General features: G+C 39.7%; 1 protein-coding gene across 4 annotated transcripts in view; it reads right to left on the bottom strand.

Moving 5' to 3' along the window:
• Positions 1 to 284: 284 nt before the first annotated feature.
• The window catches only part of LOC119912814 (cadherin-20-like), a 101,599-nt gene continuing 86,233 nt past the window's right edge, over positions 285 to 15,650 (bottom strand). For 3 of the 4 annotated variants that reach the window (XM_038732050.1, XM_038732049.1, XM_038732058.1), the window contains one exon: positions 13,742 to 15,644. In XM_038732050.1, coding sequence (XP_038587978.1) covers positions 15,127 to 15,644 — 518 coding nt within the window. In that variant the 3' untranslated portion in view covers positions 13,742 to 15,126. Of the gene's footprint in view, positions 540 to 13,741; positions 15,645 to 15,650 lie in introns of those variants that run through there. The other variant, XM_038732064.1, reaches the window with a different exon arrangement.

The raw sequence follows: 15,650 nt of genomic DNA, 5'->3' as shown, positions 1-15,650 counted from the left end.
ATACTCAACTCAAAACAAATGTGTCTAATCCTGGAAATATGCATCATGCTGCTCTGTGTACGCTGTGACCTGACAAGATGCTTTCTCACGAGGCACAGAGATTTCTGTCCGCCCAAATCCATCCTGGCATACGGGATAGAGACATGCTTTGGACTGGACTATCAAGGTTATTCAATTGTATAAACTGAGAAAGATCCTTGATGGCTGGAGACTTGTGTATAAGGAAATAAGTCCAGTCTGTTTTACCATAACTCTTCCCGGACAGGAAATAAAGGTCACAAACATCCTTTAAAGCTCCTTTAATTTGGAAATACCATGACAAAACTACATCCATTGCAGCGGAGTATGTACAGGCTCGTTCGTCCTCCCATTTGTCACTGGTCAAGGAGGCCATGTCCCTACATGGCTGCTCTTTCCCTGCTTCAGCTGGTTGGAGGGTTGTGGAGTCAGAGGTGAAGAGAGGTGCTTCGGTTGACTTCTCTCAGTGGGAAAAAGCAGCCTAGGATGGTCAATATGAGGTTGTGAGACTGCCTGTCGGACTGTAGTTACAGTGAGAGAGAGAGAGAGATAGAGGTCACACACAGTGTGTGGGCAAACTCTACAGAAAAGTTTCCAACAGGAAACAAACAGAAGATGGAAGAATGGTGAAAAAGGGCAAACAAAATATGTGACAACTTTGGCTGGATTTAATAAACATATAAAATGTATCTACGCAGAATAACTGTCCACAGAGGCTTGCAAATGAGCAGACTCACACATCTTACAAATCTGTCACATGGTCCCATGTGTCATGCAAGTTGATTGGTTGATCTATCTTTCTGTTTAATGGTGGGTTAGGAAAGGAAAAGGAAATGTGTTCAGTGGAGCCAGAACTTTTTGTTTCATTGGGCGGGTAAAACTGGCTTTGGCTGTATTATTTCGGCAACTTCTTGTACGACTTGGGTGGTGTCCCCCAATGAAAAGTTAGACCATTCCAAGATACACACTGATTAGTAAAACCCCCTTCATGTTCGAGGCCCTGATTGGACTATGGTAGACACATGAACGCTTAAACATCAGCGCAATAAGAACTACCAAAAATGATGATGAATGAAAAATTTAATTGACGTGTACTTTGATATTTTTTTGTTTTTTGTTTTGTTTCGCGCTATCAGACAGTATTCAGAAGATTAAAACGGGACGGAGGCAGTGGCTCTTCACCCATATGGAAGTGTGTCGATGAGTGTTGTACACTGTCAGCTCCCGTGATGCATTGAGCACAGGTCGAGCTTTCTCAGAAGTAATCCTGGACTGATTATGACAGCCCTAGCTCTCCATACCTGTCTCTCCAATGATGTAGCCTGAGGCGTGCCCTTTGCTGCTCGCCCTTCAAAGCCCCTGCGTCTACCCTACCTGAGGATGTGGATGTTGGAGTTTGTCATGACTGACCTCTGATGCTCTAAGCCATGGGGAGATGGCATCTCAACTTCCTGCCCTCATGGTCTCTTGGATATCTCCTCTGGTTGTCAGTAAAATCTTCTTTCTGATATTGGGATTGGCTGTCACAAGTCAGTTAATAATGGCATTTAGTGGCTATCTAATAAAACCAGATGAGATCCATTAACATCTAAAGCAAAACAAGCCTTCATTTATACTGCAGATGTGTGAAACAGATGCTTGGTTTCCTGACGAGACTCAAATAATGATTTTTCAAAATGCCAAACACACGTAGGAGTCTTAGTGTACATTGTCACAGAATTATTTTCTGTCTCAGAATCCTGCGGAGCACGATAGCGCCAAAGAAATATCAACTGTACAGTTGTTGTTGTATGTTTTGACATAGTTGGTAGCAGAGCCAGCCCTAGACCTTTGGGGGCCCTTGGAGGCCTCTCTGACTGTCGGGCGTTGTCACTATATATGGCACAGAAACAACCACGGTTATTATAGGTTTGGATTTGTCAAGCTTTTATTTTTATTTCGTTTTGACTTTTTATTTTCAATTTTAGTTTAGTTTTAGTTAGTTTTTAACATGGGTTTGCTAGTTTAGTTTTGTATTTATTTTTTGAAAATGCTTAGTGTTAGTTTAGTTTTTATTAGTTTTAGTTTTAGTATTTGTCGCTACACGATGCCAAGCTCAGTCCAGTGAAGTTTAGTTTTTTCACCAAAAACTAAAATACAAGTACAATCATTAGAAATAATGCAGATTTGTGAAAAGGGACACCCTTTTTATCTAAAGCTTGTACATAGGGGTACAAACACTAAGCAAATATATTAATATTTTAAGTACTAACACATTGTCTAAATAAATACTACAAATAAATGAAGCACATGCAATCTACCTATATACAGAAAACCCTAAGAGCTAACTACCCTAATCCTACTACCCAGCGGTCCCAAGAAATTCATTACATCATTCTCTAGCTCTATCCTTCTTGGTTAAATAGGTGAAATACAATAAATGGAGGTGATTGACAGCTAAGAAACTGGAAGATAGTGTAGGCCCTTCTTGAAAGGCCCCCCTTGGAGTCCCAAACAACAGGTCCCTCACATCCTGAAGGCAAGTATGACTGGAAAGCAGTTATATTAAAATCTAAACCTTTATTAATAAAAAAAAAATGGGTATTAAAGCAATGTGAAGCACAAAAAGACAGGTTGGCTGAGATATCAATGAGCCCATAAATACAATACAGGTAGGCCTATATCTTACAATAAAGGTAGGCATAGCTTCTTTTATAAGTGCTTTGGGATAAGTTTAAAGATCCCCACCAAACATGTTGAAAAAATAAAAATACTCTACTTTGAATCATCTCTCTCAAATGGGAGTTTCCACCCAAAAAGTTCAGTTAACCATTTCAAAATTGTAACTGCTTGGCACAAATGTCTCCTACTTCCTCCTGAAGGAATCAAGTTTCCACATCACACTTGTGTAAGTTGCATACTGCCAAGCCAAATTAGTTAAAACTTAGCTATTTTCATTTTTCATGTAGAAAATACAGGCAGTTGAAACATTAAAAAAGTCTGGTTTAATGATAAAAGTCAACAGTACAAGATTGCGTGTTCATAAACATCTTAGAAGAGAAGTCAATTACAACTCATTGCAGTAACCAAATTTAGCTTTGAATTTGCTATAGAGATTACACCAAAGGCTGCTGAAGGTCATGACACTGAAGTCATGTGTTTCTATATTATGATTTATAATTTAATGGACAGTCATTTTAACATTCATTTACTATGATTAAGTGGACACTCTCAAAAGAGCATTACATGTGTGCGTGCAACTCCCACTCCCTTCACAAAATGCACATGATGTATTTTAGCTTGTGTCTGCACAGCTGGGATTACATGTGTGCGTGACTGGATACACATCTTCTGTCTATCTTCAGCCATGTGTTAGGTGGCTTTAGCCTCGAGGGATGGACAATCGTGTGCCATGTAGAGCTGACAGTTTGCAGGATTTATTTTAAACCAAGCACCTGCTGATTTCACTGATTAGCACACCATCAAATAGAAATCACCTTTAGTGAGATCACCTGCTGATGTGACTGGGTGAAATTAAAACCTACACACCGTTGGCTTCATGCCAACACAGGACATGATTGCTCTTCCCAGGTGGTGTGATTGGTCCAAAGCAGATTATTATGGAAATTTGCATGTTTTTTGCATGGACTTACATGGTAAATGGTCAAAATTTTAAGGCTTATTGTTATCAAAATGATTAAATGGTTAGAAAACTTATCGTCAAGCATAGTTTATTTTATTTGTTAAATATTGGATTGGTTTCTATATTTAGGCCTATAAAACTAGATATAGGGAACAAAACTTAAATAATCAAACTCAACACTCTGAATAACACAACCTCACCATGAAGTCTATGCCTTTCATTAGAAGGTATTGTGAAATTTAATATTGTACTTCCATAATGTGCAATTGGTCATAAAATCAAAGCAGCAGAGGCAGTGATATCCTGAACTTTAGTCCCTCTAGAGTTCCCAACCCAAAATAACACCAATTAACAGACATTTACAATTTTTTAAAAGCTGAGTAAGACTCCTCTTTACAAGCACACTGATCTTGATATGTAAAATCAATGGTTCAGTTAACTGATTCACTGGCTGCCTCTGCACCGGCTACAGTAAACAACGTTGTACCGATGCTAGTGTGAACAAAACATACATACAGCAAGAAACCAACAGCAGCCAACTTTTGCCAGATAGACAACATTAAATGGGAAGCTTGTTGTGTTGGTACATTCAGTCATTAATATAAATGTATTGAAATTAAATATGTTAATTTAATGAAATGTATTGTTATAGAAGATCTGCATTTTGCTTGTAAATGTAGATGTTTTGATATATAGAATTTGGTCAAAAGAACAAATGAATGCCATTCATGTCATACTTGGTAAATTAGGGACAATGCATTTGTCAAATATATTGTAAATTGTTGCAGATTACTCCACAGTTCTTTCATATGTGGGCAAAAACATTACAGTTTACTTCAACGTCTTAGTGAGTTCGTGTTCACAAATATGCCATCTTACAGTGTTTTCATGAGGCCCTAATGATTGTCCCATTATAATATGTCCTAGGTTGAAAAATACCAAATGGTTTAATGATGAAAACTGCAGAGGAGAACCATTTTAAAAGAATTATACACTTTTTTTAGAAGACAAATGCCAGCAAAGACTCTAATGCAGACAGGTTTATTTAACCCCCACAGATGTATGGCATCTATCCGGAAAGAGTCACATCCACATATACTCAATTGCTAAGGTCTGACAAAATAAAGAAGGCTGGTAAACAAACAGTCCTGCTGGGATTTACTGGAGTGGCAGCTCAATAAGAACACTATAACAGGCACAACAATCAGTGCTGTTTCCATATCCCAATCCAGCTGTGATTTGAAAAACACTTCATATCAACTCGCTCAACTCTTCCATCGCTTTCCTTCCACTCCCTTTGCTGTTTTTTTTCTATTTGTAGACGGTGGCATTTATTGTAATGGTCCAGGATACCTAATACGCTGTGTGCCAAGTCCAATTTGTCAGATCCGGTTTGTGTTATCATGCTTCACTTTTCTTTTTTTGTCAAAGCAGAACGGATCGCCTGGGTTGTCCTCTCGGGATGCAGGAAACAAGCGAACAAATTGGTCATTGCGAGGAGGATGAGAGAGGAAGCAGCAGGGATTGGAGGACCAGTGGGGGGATTTTTTTTTAATTTAGCTTCCTTTTTGTAATCTATAGCCTTTGCCAACTGTAGTTAACACCTCCTGCATCACTTCCCACCTCAGTCCCTCCATCCCCACATATGTAGGCTCAAAGACGAAAGTTTCTGTCAATGCCATTAATAATAAAATGTGCAGGCAGCAGTGAGACAAATCATACAGGATCAAAAAACACTCTGAAGCGTTGAATGAAAATGTCTTCCCCTGCCTTGAATAATTTTAACTTGGTATAAGACAGAAATCCAACGAAGGTTGAGGTCAAGAAAAAAGTTGCAGTTGCCTTTGACCTCAACCTTCGTTGGATAACTATGACCTGGATGACTGAGAACCTTCACAGATATAAGACAGAAAGCAGAACATGTACTTGTGTTCCTCAGTCATGTCGCCGTCATCTTTACCTGGAGAGTACCATCCTTGTAGTGTCTCTAGTGTGTATATTAAATGTAGTGTCTGTAGTGTGTATATTCCTTGTGTGTGAGGATGCTTCAGCACTGTAGCTCTAATCATGATTTTATTCTGGAAGTGGGAGAGAAGAGGGATGTGTTTAAGCTGCTTTTGATTTTTGGCTCTTCTGTTTTTATGTAGCTCCAGGAAATAAGATGTAAATGGTTCCAATTGAAAGAGATCCATAAATAATATTTGTGTGTGAAAGAGATAGCTCTGGCACAAATTCCTTTTACTTGCAATAAACTTTATTAAGACACAATGTTTCGGTCAGAGTACATCCTGCACAGGTATAGACAACATCTCCACCGGTCCAGGCTAATTGGGAATCGCGAGCTGTCAGGCAATCACACTGTGTATTTAGCCAATTAGAAAACACATATCATCAGAATGAACTAGCAACCAATTAAGTTTATGCACCCAAATTGAACAAATGTATCCCAAGTCATCTTTTCAATAACATTTAGGCTTCTGGTAAATCTCAGGGAAACACTTTCATAATGCTGTTTCATGAGTAAAAAAAAAGACCCTGTAATTGTTAGCATTAGCAGCACTACTGTCACGAGCCAAAATTGTACAAATACTTCACAATTACTTTATTCCAGGGCAAACAATTTTACTCTAAAATCCAGATTGCAGGTGAGCCATTAATGAGTTTGCAATATATGCGAATCTATGCCTGAAGTTTGTGCCTTGATAAAGCTCCTCCTGACTCCCGCCATCACATTACCCAGGTTTCCATCCAAATATAATACAAAATGTAACTGAATTGCCAGAAAAATTAAATGAAGGTACATTTCCATCTATACTACTGTTATGCAAATATTAGGAGTTGGTTCATAAAGATAAAAAGTTTGTGGTGCTATTTCTCCAGTCGGGTGTCATTAAACTAGCAATATGAGGGGTTGTTAGGGATTTTATTTAGAATTATCATGCATATACATGTACTTTTCCTCTCACATACACTTCAGGGTACTATACAAACCCCCCCCCACACATACAACTGAAATTAATTTATACACACTAAAAACTCCTGGGTTATTTTTTCAACCCATTTTCTGGGTTAGTTGTGTTGGGTTAAAATTATGGGTTATTTTTTCAAAGAGTAACCAATGTTTTGGGTTATAGGGTTGGCTTTCTCCCTCTCAAATTCAAATTCAAATGAACTTTATTGGCATGAATGTATAGCAACCACCCCGCAGTTGTTCTGTAACAGTTGTTTGAAATAACCGTTGCTTCAGGTTCGATCCGTTTTGGCCTGTGCTTCTTCGTTGCAACTTCCTCATATATTCAAGGCAAGTGAGTATTTTTAGTGTTGATGTAACATAAACCTTTCTGTTTTCCATGTCCCCGTTGCTAGTTTAGCACCATTTTCTGAAAAAATTACCATGGCTTAGTTGCTACGTTGAGACTAGCGTTAGCCATGGTAATCCTGTGGTTGCCATGTACATCTAACTAGTTTAAAGTCCCTGTAAAGTCACACATGACGTGACACAACCAATGTTTACTTTAGCCTCAAGTTCAATCCAGTTATTGAACGTTGTCGAATGTTTGAGAGTTGTTCATTTTTTAAAATTTTTTATAGAGTTTAATTTAATGCAATAAAAATGTGAAAGTGCTTGAAGTGTACAATACTGTCACAGTCACCCCTTGTCACATGTCTTCCTTTGTTCTGTTTTCCAGCCACTCATCTGTTTCCATGGTTTCTGTCATTTAGTTCATCTGCATCACCTGTGTTTAGTTAATCAATGTTCATTTGTCTTAGTATTTAGTTCCTTGAGTTGAGTCAGTCTTCGGCTTTGTAGTCTTGTTACATCCTGCCTGTCTGTACCTTTTGCAGTTACTTTATTAGTAAAATGTTTTAATTGGAACTTTTGCCTCGTTCTCTTGTTCTTTTGACCCAGAAGTTGGGTTATATTAACTACAATGTTGTCTTTTTAACCCAACATTTGGGTCAGGCGCATACACAGCTAAAAACCTCATGAAATGTATTGAAGCTTTAACACAAGCTAGTAAATTGTGCTCATCTACACAGTTAAAATGCTCTCATACAGCATTGTAGCAACTGTTTACATAAAGCTTTCACATACCAGTAAGAAGAACTCAGTCACAGCTGAAAATGTTCCTCTCACATACACACATGAAACCAAACTCATTCACTTACTATACCTGTTACGACCCCGGCTCTCAGGCCGCAACAAAGAAGGAGGATGCAACTCAGGTTTAACAGAAATTAACATAAATTTAAAATAAACTTTCTTACATAAACTATTAAAAAGCTTTCATACACAGTAAAATGTGCTCATATACACAGCCGAAATGCTCTAATATAATATTGTGAAATATAACAGTAATATGATTATAGTTTATAGATTATAGTTCCTTTCATCTGAATGAAACAGACATTTATTTTATTTTTGAAGCTTGAGTGACATTAACGTCACCTGCCTAATGCACATCATGGTTTCTTTGCTAAGTCTATTTTCATGTCCACACCATCTTTTCCACCTGAGCCAAGCGTCAAACTTTTTGCCATATGTGTTTTTTCACCATTTCCACTCCATTTTTTCAATGCTCAAATTGAAAGCATGCATTAAAACAGGTGGATGAAAATATACCTACTCCCAAGCAAGTGACCATTTTAACCTGGAAATTGATCTTGCGGGAAATGACATTCATAAAGGCTGTTAACAACAGAAATATTGAACAGTAAGGAGGTGTTTGGTGTAATTCTTAGAAATGTCAGTGATTTTGAATGAGGTTTTCCTGATTTATGGAAAAGAACCTAGCAGTTCAATTTGGCTGTGATTGATGAACTTCATCACTAAAGGGTTAGTGTTGATACTAAAACTAACCCAACAGTAATGGCCACTTAGCACCCACTATTTAATGGAAAAAAGCATGCGAAGAAAAAAGAATTATTGCTTAAAATTAAAGCTCTGCACCAGCGCCCTTGTGTGAAGTTACTGTAAACCTCTTTGAGACGCAGATGATGCACCGTTCTCTGTTCTCGCAGCAAAGACGCTGACGGCAAAAGCTCATGTTCTGCTGCGGCTTAAAGAGATAAAGCTGGAATAACCCATCGCTGCACTCATGAGCCGGGCTGAGAGGAGGAAGAGGAGGGAAAGACAAAGATGGAGAAGAGAAAAAGAAACAAGTGAGGGGAGAGAGGAAAGAAGGGAATAAAGGACATGGAGGACATTTGTATGGGAACTGCAGGGAGAATGAAAGAGGTAGAGAGAGAGAGATAAGAAGAGGATCAGAGAGAGAAAGCCTGACAGCGTTTTGGGTCTGTATGTTTCGCTCTCTAACTCCACATGTCAAATGGGTTGGACCTGCTCTTCTCTCCCAGGGCCTTGAGTTTGCCTTTCTTTCCACCCCTCAATTTCCAGCAGAGCGGAGTGTGTTTTTCCACTTCGCATTAGGGAATGATTCACTGGGTCTGCTACGGTTTACCCTCAGCAGGATTAGAGCTGGAAGGCTTCTTATTATCTTCTACCGTTTGAGCTCCTTCATCTGTTAGAAAGAGCAGTGGAGCTTAAGACAAATTACCCCCTCAGTGCCTTTCGGATGGCACTGCTCCGGCCTGGAAATGGCCCTGGGAGAGGCTGGCAATGGGGCAAATAGAAGGGAGGAGGAGGAGGAGGAGAAAAAGATTGCAAAGATGTATCTGTGTGAGTGTGAGGGGTTGTTAGGATTTAATTTATGCAGCAAGATGGGGCAAAGTGTAGGGAAGGGAACCGAGGAGGAAAGAGACTAGAGGACACAAGTTCTATATGCTGACAAATGCTCTTGACAAGAGATTTACAATGAGGAGTGATGGGAGTAAGGTCACAGCGAGTGAGGATCCTTCTTGTGCTCGAGGAGTAGACTGAAGGAGCGCTTCAAGAGTTTGGTAACCTAGAGAATAACATGAACAGAAGAATGAAAAACCTGACTGCAAGACTGTCTTGCAAAAATAGAAGTCGAAAAATCAAGTGTCTTTCCCACAAAGAATCTTTTTTCTTTATCGTATATTATCATGAACTGAAATCCTTGAAGCTTTTTAAAGTTTTTGTTCCGACAAGATAAGACGTTGGGCGGTGAGAGACTGTTCTGGGCAATTTTTAGTGCCACAATCCAGGCCAAGTTTGGACAAAGGAAGGGAGACAAAAGAGGTTGGAAGTTAACCAAAAGAGAAACTACATTGAACAAAACTAAGGCAGCGAGAAGAGAGGGGAGAATGATCCCTTCCTCATATACAGCAATCAGGCAGTGAGTCAGGTGAGTTGATGAACCAACTCTGCCCTCCAGGCTCCAGCATTTACTTGAAGGAGTAGCATGTAGCTGCAGTACAGTTTACAGGCTAAACTTTCAGTACCAAATTCCTAACCCCGGACCTACACAGGCGGCATGTGCGCAGTGTTAAGCAAAGATTAACGGAGCTAATCGCGGCCATTCTAACCAATGCTTTTGCTCACATCAGAAGCGCTGCAGTGCATCCTAGAAGTGTCTCAGCTCAGCTGCGCGGAGAATAGGCAGCCTATTTTCTATTTTTGATGGAAGCAGTAAGGATTCAAGCAGTAAAGAGCAGATAAACCGGGCAGGAATGGCATAGAGAATACCGTACATTTTCAAAATAAAATACCCTTGTGCAGACTCATGATCGTATATAAACAAACACTAAACACGGTTAAAACAGGCAAACAATTTAAGTATGTAGCCTACTGAACAATGGTAGAAGCACAAAAATCAAGGACAACTGACAAAATCAACTAAATCTAAACAAGTCTGCAAAATCAGACAGGCAAAATGCTCTTATTTTTAAATACTCCATGTGGGATATGCACCCACTCAGGGAACAGTAAAAAACACGGCTCATGAACAGCTTTGATCGGTAGAAACACACAAAATGACAAACTAGTCACCAGGTGCAGGCTGAACACTAAGAAACGCTTCTGAAACACTTCCAGTGTGAGCTGACGCCGAGCAGAGGACGGAACAAAACCAGGGTAAACATTTCTAAGAACATATATTTAATTAGACAGCAAAGTTAACATTAGCTAGCTAAAGCGTGAGCAGGTAGCTAGCTAAGTATAATTAAAGGCATTGACAGACCCTGAATCCCCTGACCATTACCGTAACCATCTCAGGGGTGTGTGCCTAAACCTAAGTCATTAATTGTATGCATGTCGACCGGTTAACTCTACAGCTGCGCACGATGACCTCCTCCCTTTGACGTGGCTAGGGTCCTAGAAATGCAGGACTACAGGTCCTGAAAGCAGGTCCTGAAAATGCAGCCTCCTTTACTGCAACTATATAGTATTGACTTGAAAGGAAATTTAAAGGAACTATTTGCTGTTATTGCATTTCGATTTTTGGATCTGCTAAAGGCTAAAGGCCCCAAAACCATACATGCACAATCAGTTTGCTATTATGAGCATTGGGTCCCACATGAACATTATCTGCTAAAATTGGAACAGTTTTGGTTATTTCATGTGACAGAATTCACTTTTTCTCTGTCTCCTCTTACTGGTTTGAAGTGGGCGGATCTCGTTTGGAAAGAGGTGATGTCACATTCTTCCATTCATTAATCAGAGTTTAGCAACATTTGAATCAGAATTCTGCGAACTTCTGATATCAGCACTGCTAAATCAAATGTGATGAAACCAGATGTGCTTTCTCAAACTACGCTCATTTAGTTATGAATATTTGGTGTAATAGAGAACTACTAAGTTTTCAGAGGCATTCAGTATTGACAGTGAAATGCTCTTTGTATTAGTAAAGGTGTAACTTAGTTTGTAACTTTGTTAACATTTGTTTAATGCCACCTGGGTGAGCTGAATCTCCTTTATGAACCATCCAATAAAATACAGTGGGTACGGAAAGTATTCAGACCCCTTTAAATTTTTCACTCTTTGTTTCATTGCAGCCATTTTCCAAAAATCAAAAGTTCATTTTATTTCTCAGTAATGTACACTCAGCACCCAATCTTGACAGAAAAAAACAGAAATATAGAAATTTTTGCAAATTTATTAAAAAAGAAAAACTGAAATATCACATGGTCATAAGTATTCAGACCCTTTGCCGTGACACTCATATTTAACTCAGGTGCTGTCTATTTCTTCTGATCATCCTTGAGATGGTTCTACACCTTCATTTGAGTCCAGCTGTGTTTGATTATACTGATTGGACTTGATTAGGAACCCACACCTGTCTATATAAGACCTTACAGCTCACAGTGCATGCAGAGCAAATGAGAATCATGAGGTCAAAGGAACTGCCTGAAGAGCTCAGAGACAGAATTGAATTTCTGTTTTTTTCTGTCAAGATGGGGTGCTGAGTGTACATTACTGAGAAATAAAATGAACTTTTTTGATTTTTGGAAAATGGCTGCAATGAAACAAAGAGTGAAAAATTTAAAGGGGTCTGAATACTTTCTGTACCCACTGTATATATACCAAACTTTACATTTAATTATCTGTTTGTGTAAGTTTTAACTCCCAAGCCTGTCATCATAAAATTGGTACATTTTTGAATAGTGTTTGGTTCTGCCCTTCTGTCCTGACGGGGAACTCTACCACCTGAGCCACAGTTGCCCACCCATACACTGGAGGATGGGCTGGTAGATATCGGTCTGTCATATCATACCATATCGGCATTCGTACATCACACACGCTGTAAATGCAAGACCCTGAACAGATCTGGTGCCTGCACTGGTTTAGGGTTAGCTTAGCTTAGCATAAATACTGGAAGCAGTGGGAAACTGTTAGCATTGCTCTGTCCAAATTTTAAAAATACACCTATAAACAACTCACAGTTGTGATTTCGCTGTTTGCCAAAAAATATTTACTGTTCATGTAACTCTCCATTAAACCACAACTTGTTTTTACATTTCTGTTTGCTTACAGGTTAAAAACGAGATACAATGTGTTAATGTTAACTTAAATAAGTTTTAGCAGATATTTGAACTTTTGACAGAATCACAAAATTCACCTTCAATACATTAGTGCTATTGAGTTCTTCAGTTAGCTTGCAAATATTTTCAAAAGTAAAGTTTAAAGCTGTATAAAGCAATGTTTGACCACTAGAGGGCAGAAAGACAAAACAAACTTGGTTACAGACTCCATCCTGGAGTACCATCCTGTGGAGCAAAAATAGTGTTAACTGAGGAGATAAGGTTGAAAGTTAGAAAGTGTTTCTCTAAAATACTGAATAGAAAACTGTGCTATGACGCAAGATGGAGAAAGATCTGTAAAGCCTTTGCTGAATTTTAAAACAAAGAGACAAGTTTGATAACACCCCCCCTGTGTGTAATTTAGGTGTTCTGCTCAGCATGCAGAGGATATTAACGTATTTAAGTCAAAATTTAAACCCTGGGAATATGATTGGCTCATCTTCTGTGCAATTTCACTGTTGAATGCCACCCAGCAGGTAGACCAGGGCCACTGACTTCTTTGTTGTTTGCACAGGGTTATTATCACTTTGATTCTGTTTTCTTTTGCTATTCACTTCTTAATGTTCTTTACCTTTTCCTTAATTCTTTCATGTTTCCTTTCCGTTTCGTTTGACTCTCCTGTCCATCATTGGTATCACCTTGATTGACACAAGCAATTAAGTGGAGGCTCTTGTTTTCTAATTGTTTGATTCCCATTGGCCCTTTTTTTCATTCACTTATATAAATGTTACATCGAAAGCAATCAGATGGAACGAGTTTTGCGAGGTGCTGCCGAGGCTCGAGGCTCAGGTACAGCAGGCAATGTGGGGGATGAGCTTTTAATCAATGCCGAGCATTATCGCTGCAAAACTAAATAAGTCAAGCAAATTAAGCACTTTGAGGGAAACTGTAATGAAAAGTGAGGCAACTGCAATAACACTTTGGAGGACAATTCAGCATGACTGCAAATTTAAAGAGCTACTTAATCTTTTGAAGGACTTACATTTCTGTCATGCCTCAGTTGATTGCATAATGCTCTTCACCGCCAAAAGAAGGAGTTTATTATTCTAAACCACAGATTTTGCCACCAAGATGTTCGGAAAGTATCATTTCTTTTCTTGCATCAGTGTTGTGAATATAACAACAACTCGAAGTTATTTAAGGACGGGAGAGAAGCAATTTAATTTTATCCTTTTTATTACCAAGAATACAAAAAATATCTACATTCACATACCACTTACTGTAGTATGACTGACCACATAGATTTCAAGTAAACTTCAATCAATCAAATTATCAAAATGTATCTTCTTCCCTCGCAGTTTGTAAAATCCATTTTTATTTTTTGGTGTTTGTGTTTTGCTGTTTAGTTTTTTTCATCCAAAAACGTCTTTTTTTTTTGTCCTTTTTACATTTGGCACTTAATGCAGATTATCAATGTCTCTGAAGTCCACATGATTGGAGGATTAAGCCACATTTGTGTGGTGGCAGAAAAGCAACACATTATCTCTGACAGGACAGATCAAGCCTCATTGCCGTCGGACTCTGGTTGGCACGGTGGTAGATCCGAAATGAAAGGCGACTCGGTCATGTGCCAGTCCAGGTACGGGGGTGATGTGCAGAACTTTCCGCTTGAGAATTTGACTCTCTCTGCTGGGATGTATCCAGTTCCATCAAAAAATTTTCAAAAATGGCCTCCATCATATCCTCATGACTGTCTAATTGCTTAATGTTTTTGGGGAAAAAACAGAGTTACAATACAAATAGCTCAAAAATTATACAAAAACAATGATACAAAAAACATATCAACCGGGAAAACCCATATGGGATTACACATTGCCATCTCCTGTGCATGTCACGTGACATTTAGAGATGGAAAAACTCCATCACACAGACTGAAACAAGGGCAATTACATCATGTATGTTACAATACCTCACAAAGCGAAAGTTTAACTACAGTGTTGGTTTGAAGTACCCAAATAAGTTAGCAACAAATATAAATACAGCACATGAAACAAAGAAATAAATTAAGACCTGCCACAGATGAACCAAAAAAAACCCACATCTGCGATCGCAGCAATGACTTCTCGCTTTCGCTTTGACTTGGGTCGTATAAAAGCCCAAACTCAGAGCAGTGGATCAGCATTTCAGAGTTTGTCTCCTGTGTTGCTGTGAGTAAGGTAGTCTCTCTCTCGCTCTTGTTTTCATCTCTGACACTTTGAACCAAAGGGGCTCTGCCTGTGGGTGGGTCAGGCGGGGGAGTTAACATGTGCTTTGAAGCCGTTCCTTTGCGGGCCTCATGAGGCTGCCAATCCAGCCCGTCTCTGGGGGAGATTTAAAACCAGCTCACACTGCTGCTGCGGGCATCTCAGGCCTTCAAGGCTGCGGAGAACCAAGGCTTCGGCAGGAATTCAAGTGCTAACTGTCATGGATGTGAACGTGAACACATCCCAGCTTTTTGTGTCTTTCTTGCACACTTTTTGTGTCACTTCTCTGATGTTTTTGTCTCTTTTATCTTTTTGTTCATGTAATTTATCTCAAATTAAAAAGGCAAAGGTTCAGGTGTTCTACCACATTGGAGCACTGTTTGTCTCCAGTACGCCATACATCTCGGCGAGTTTTTTAAACCGAGGCCCCCAGTCGTTGAGATAGTCATACTCATGGTCGGCACTGGATGTCCCCGACTGGAGCGAGCTGAGCGACTCAGCGACCGAACCTTCCCCCTCGTAGGCGTAGGTTTGCAGGGAGTCGTAAGGTGGGGCGCATGGGTCCATGTCGGCCTCCAGGAGCTTCGCCAGCACATATCCGTGAACGTTACTATCCCCGCCACCGCCCATGACGCACGCCTGAGGGACGTAACGTGACAGGCTTTCAATCTCTGGCAGCATGTCCTGTCTCATCTTGCCCAGGTGATGGTGCGCCTCACGTGGGTTCCACATTGCGGCGATATCGAAGGCCTCAGTGTCTTCCTCTCCGCCACCTTCATCGTCATAGCGCACAATGTTCTCGTGGACATTTTCCTCCTCGTCACACAGGTAGGGCTTCTTACGATGGGTGCGCAGGGAAAGCATGAGTAGAATCATCACTGGTC

Source organism: Micropterus salmoides, unplaced genomic scaffold (genome assembly GCF_014851395.1).
Source record: "Micropterus salmoides isolate LMB-PRFRI ecotype aquatic unplaced genomic scaffold, ASM1485139v1 Ms_hic_scaffold_1, whole genome shotgun sequence".
Taxonomy (NCBI): domain Eukaryota; kingdom Metazoa; phylum Chordata; class Actinopteri; order Centrarchiformes; family Centrarchidae; genus Micropterus; species Micropterus salmoides.
Note: the sequence above shows the minus strand (reverse complement) of the source record. Positions and strands in the feature narration are given on the sequence as shown.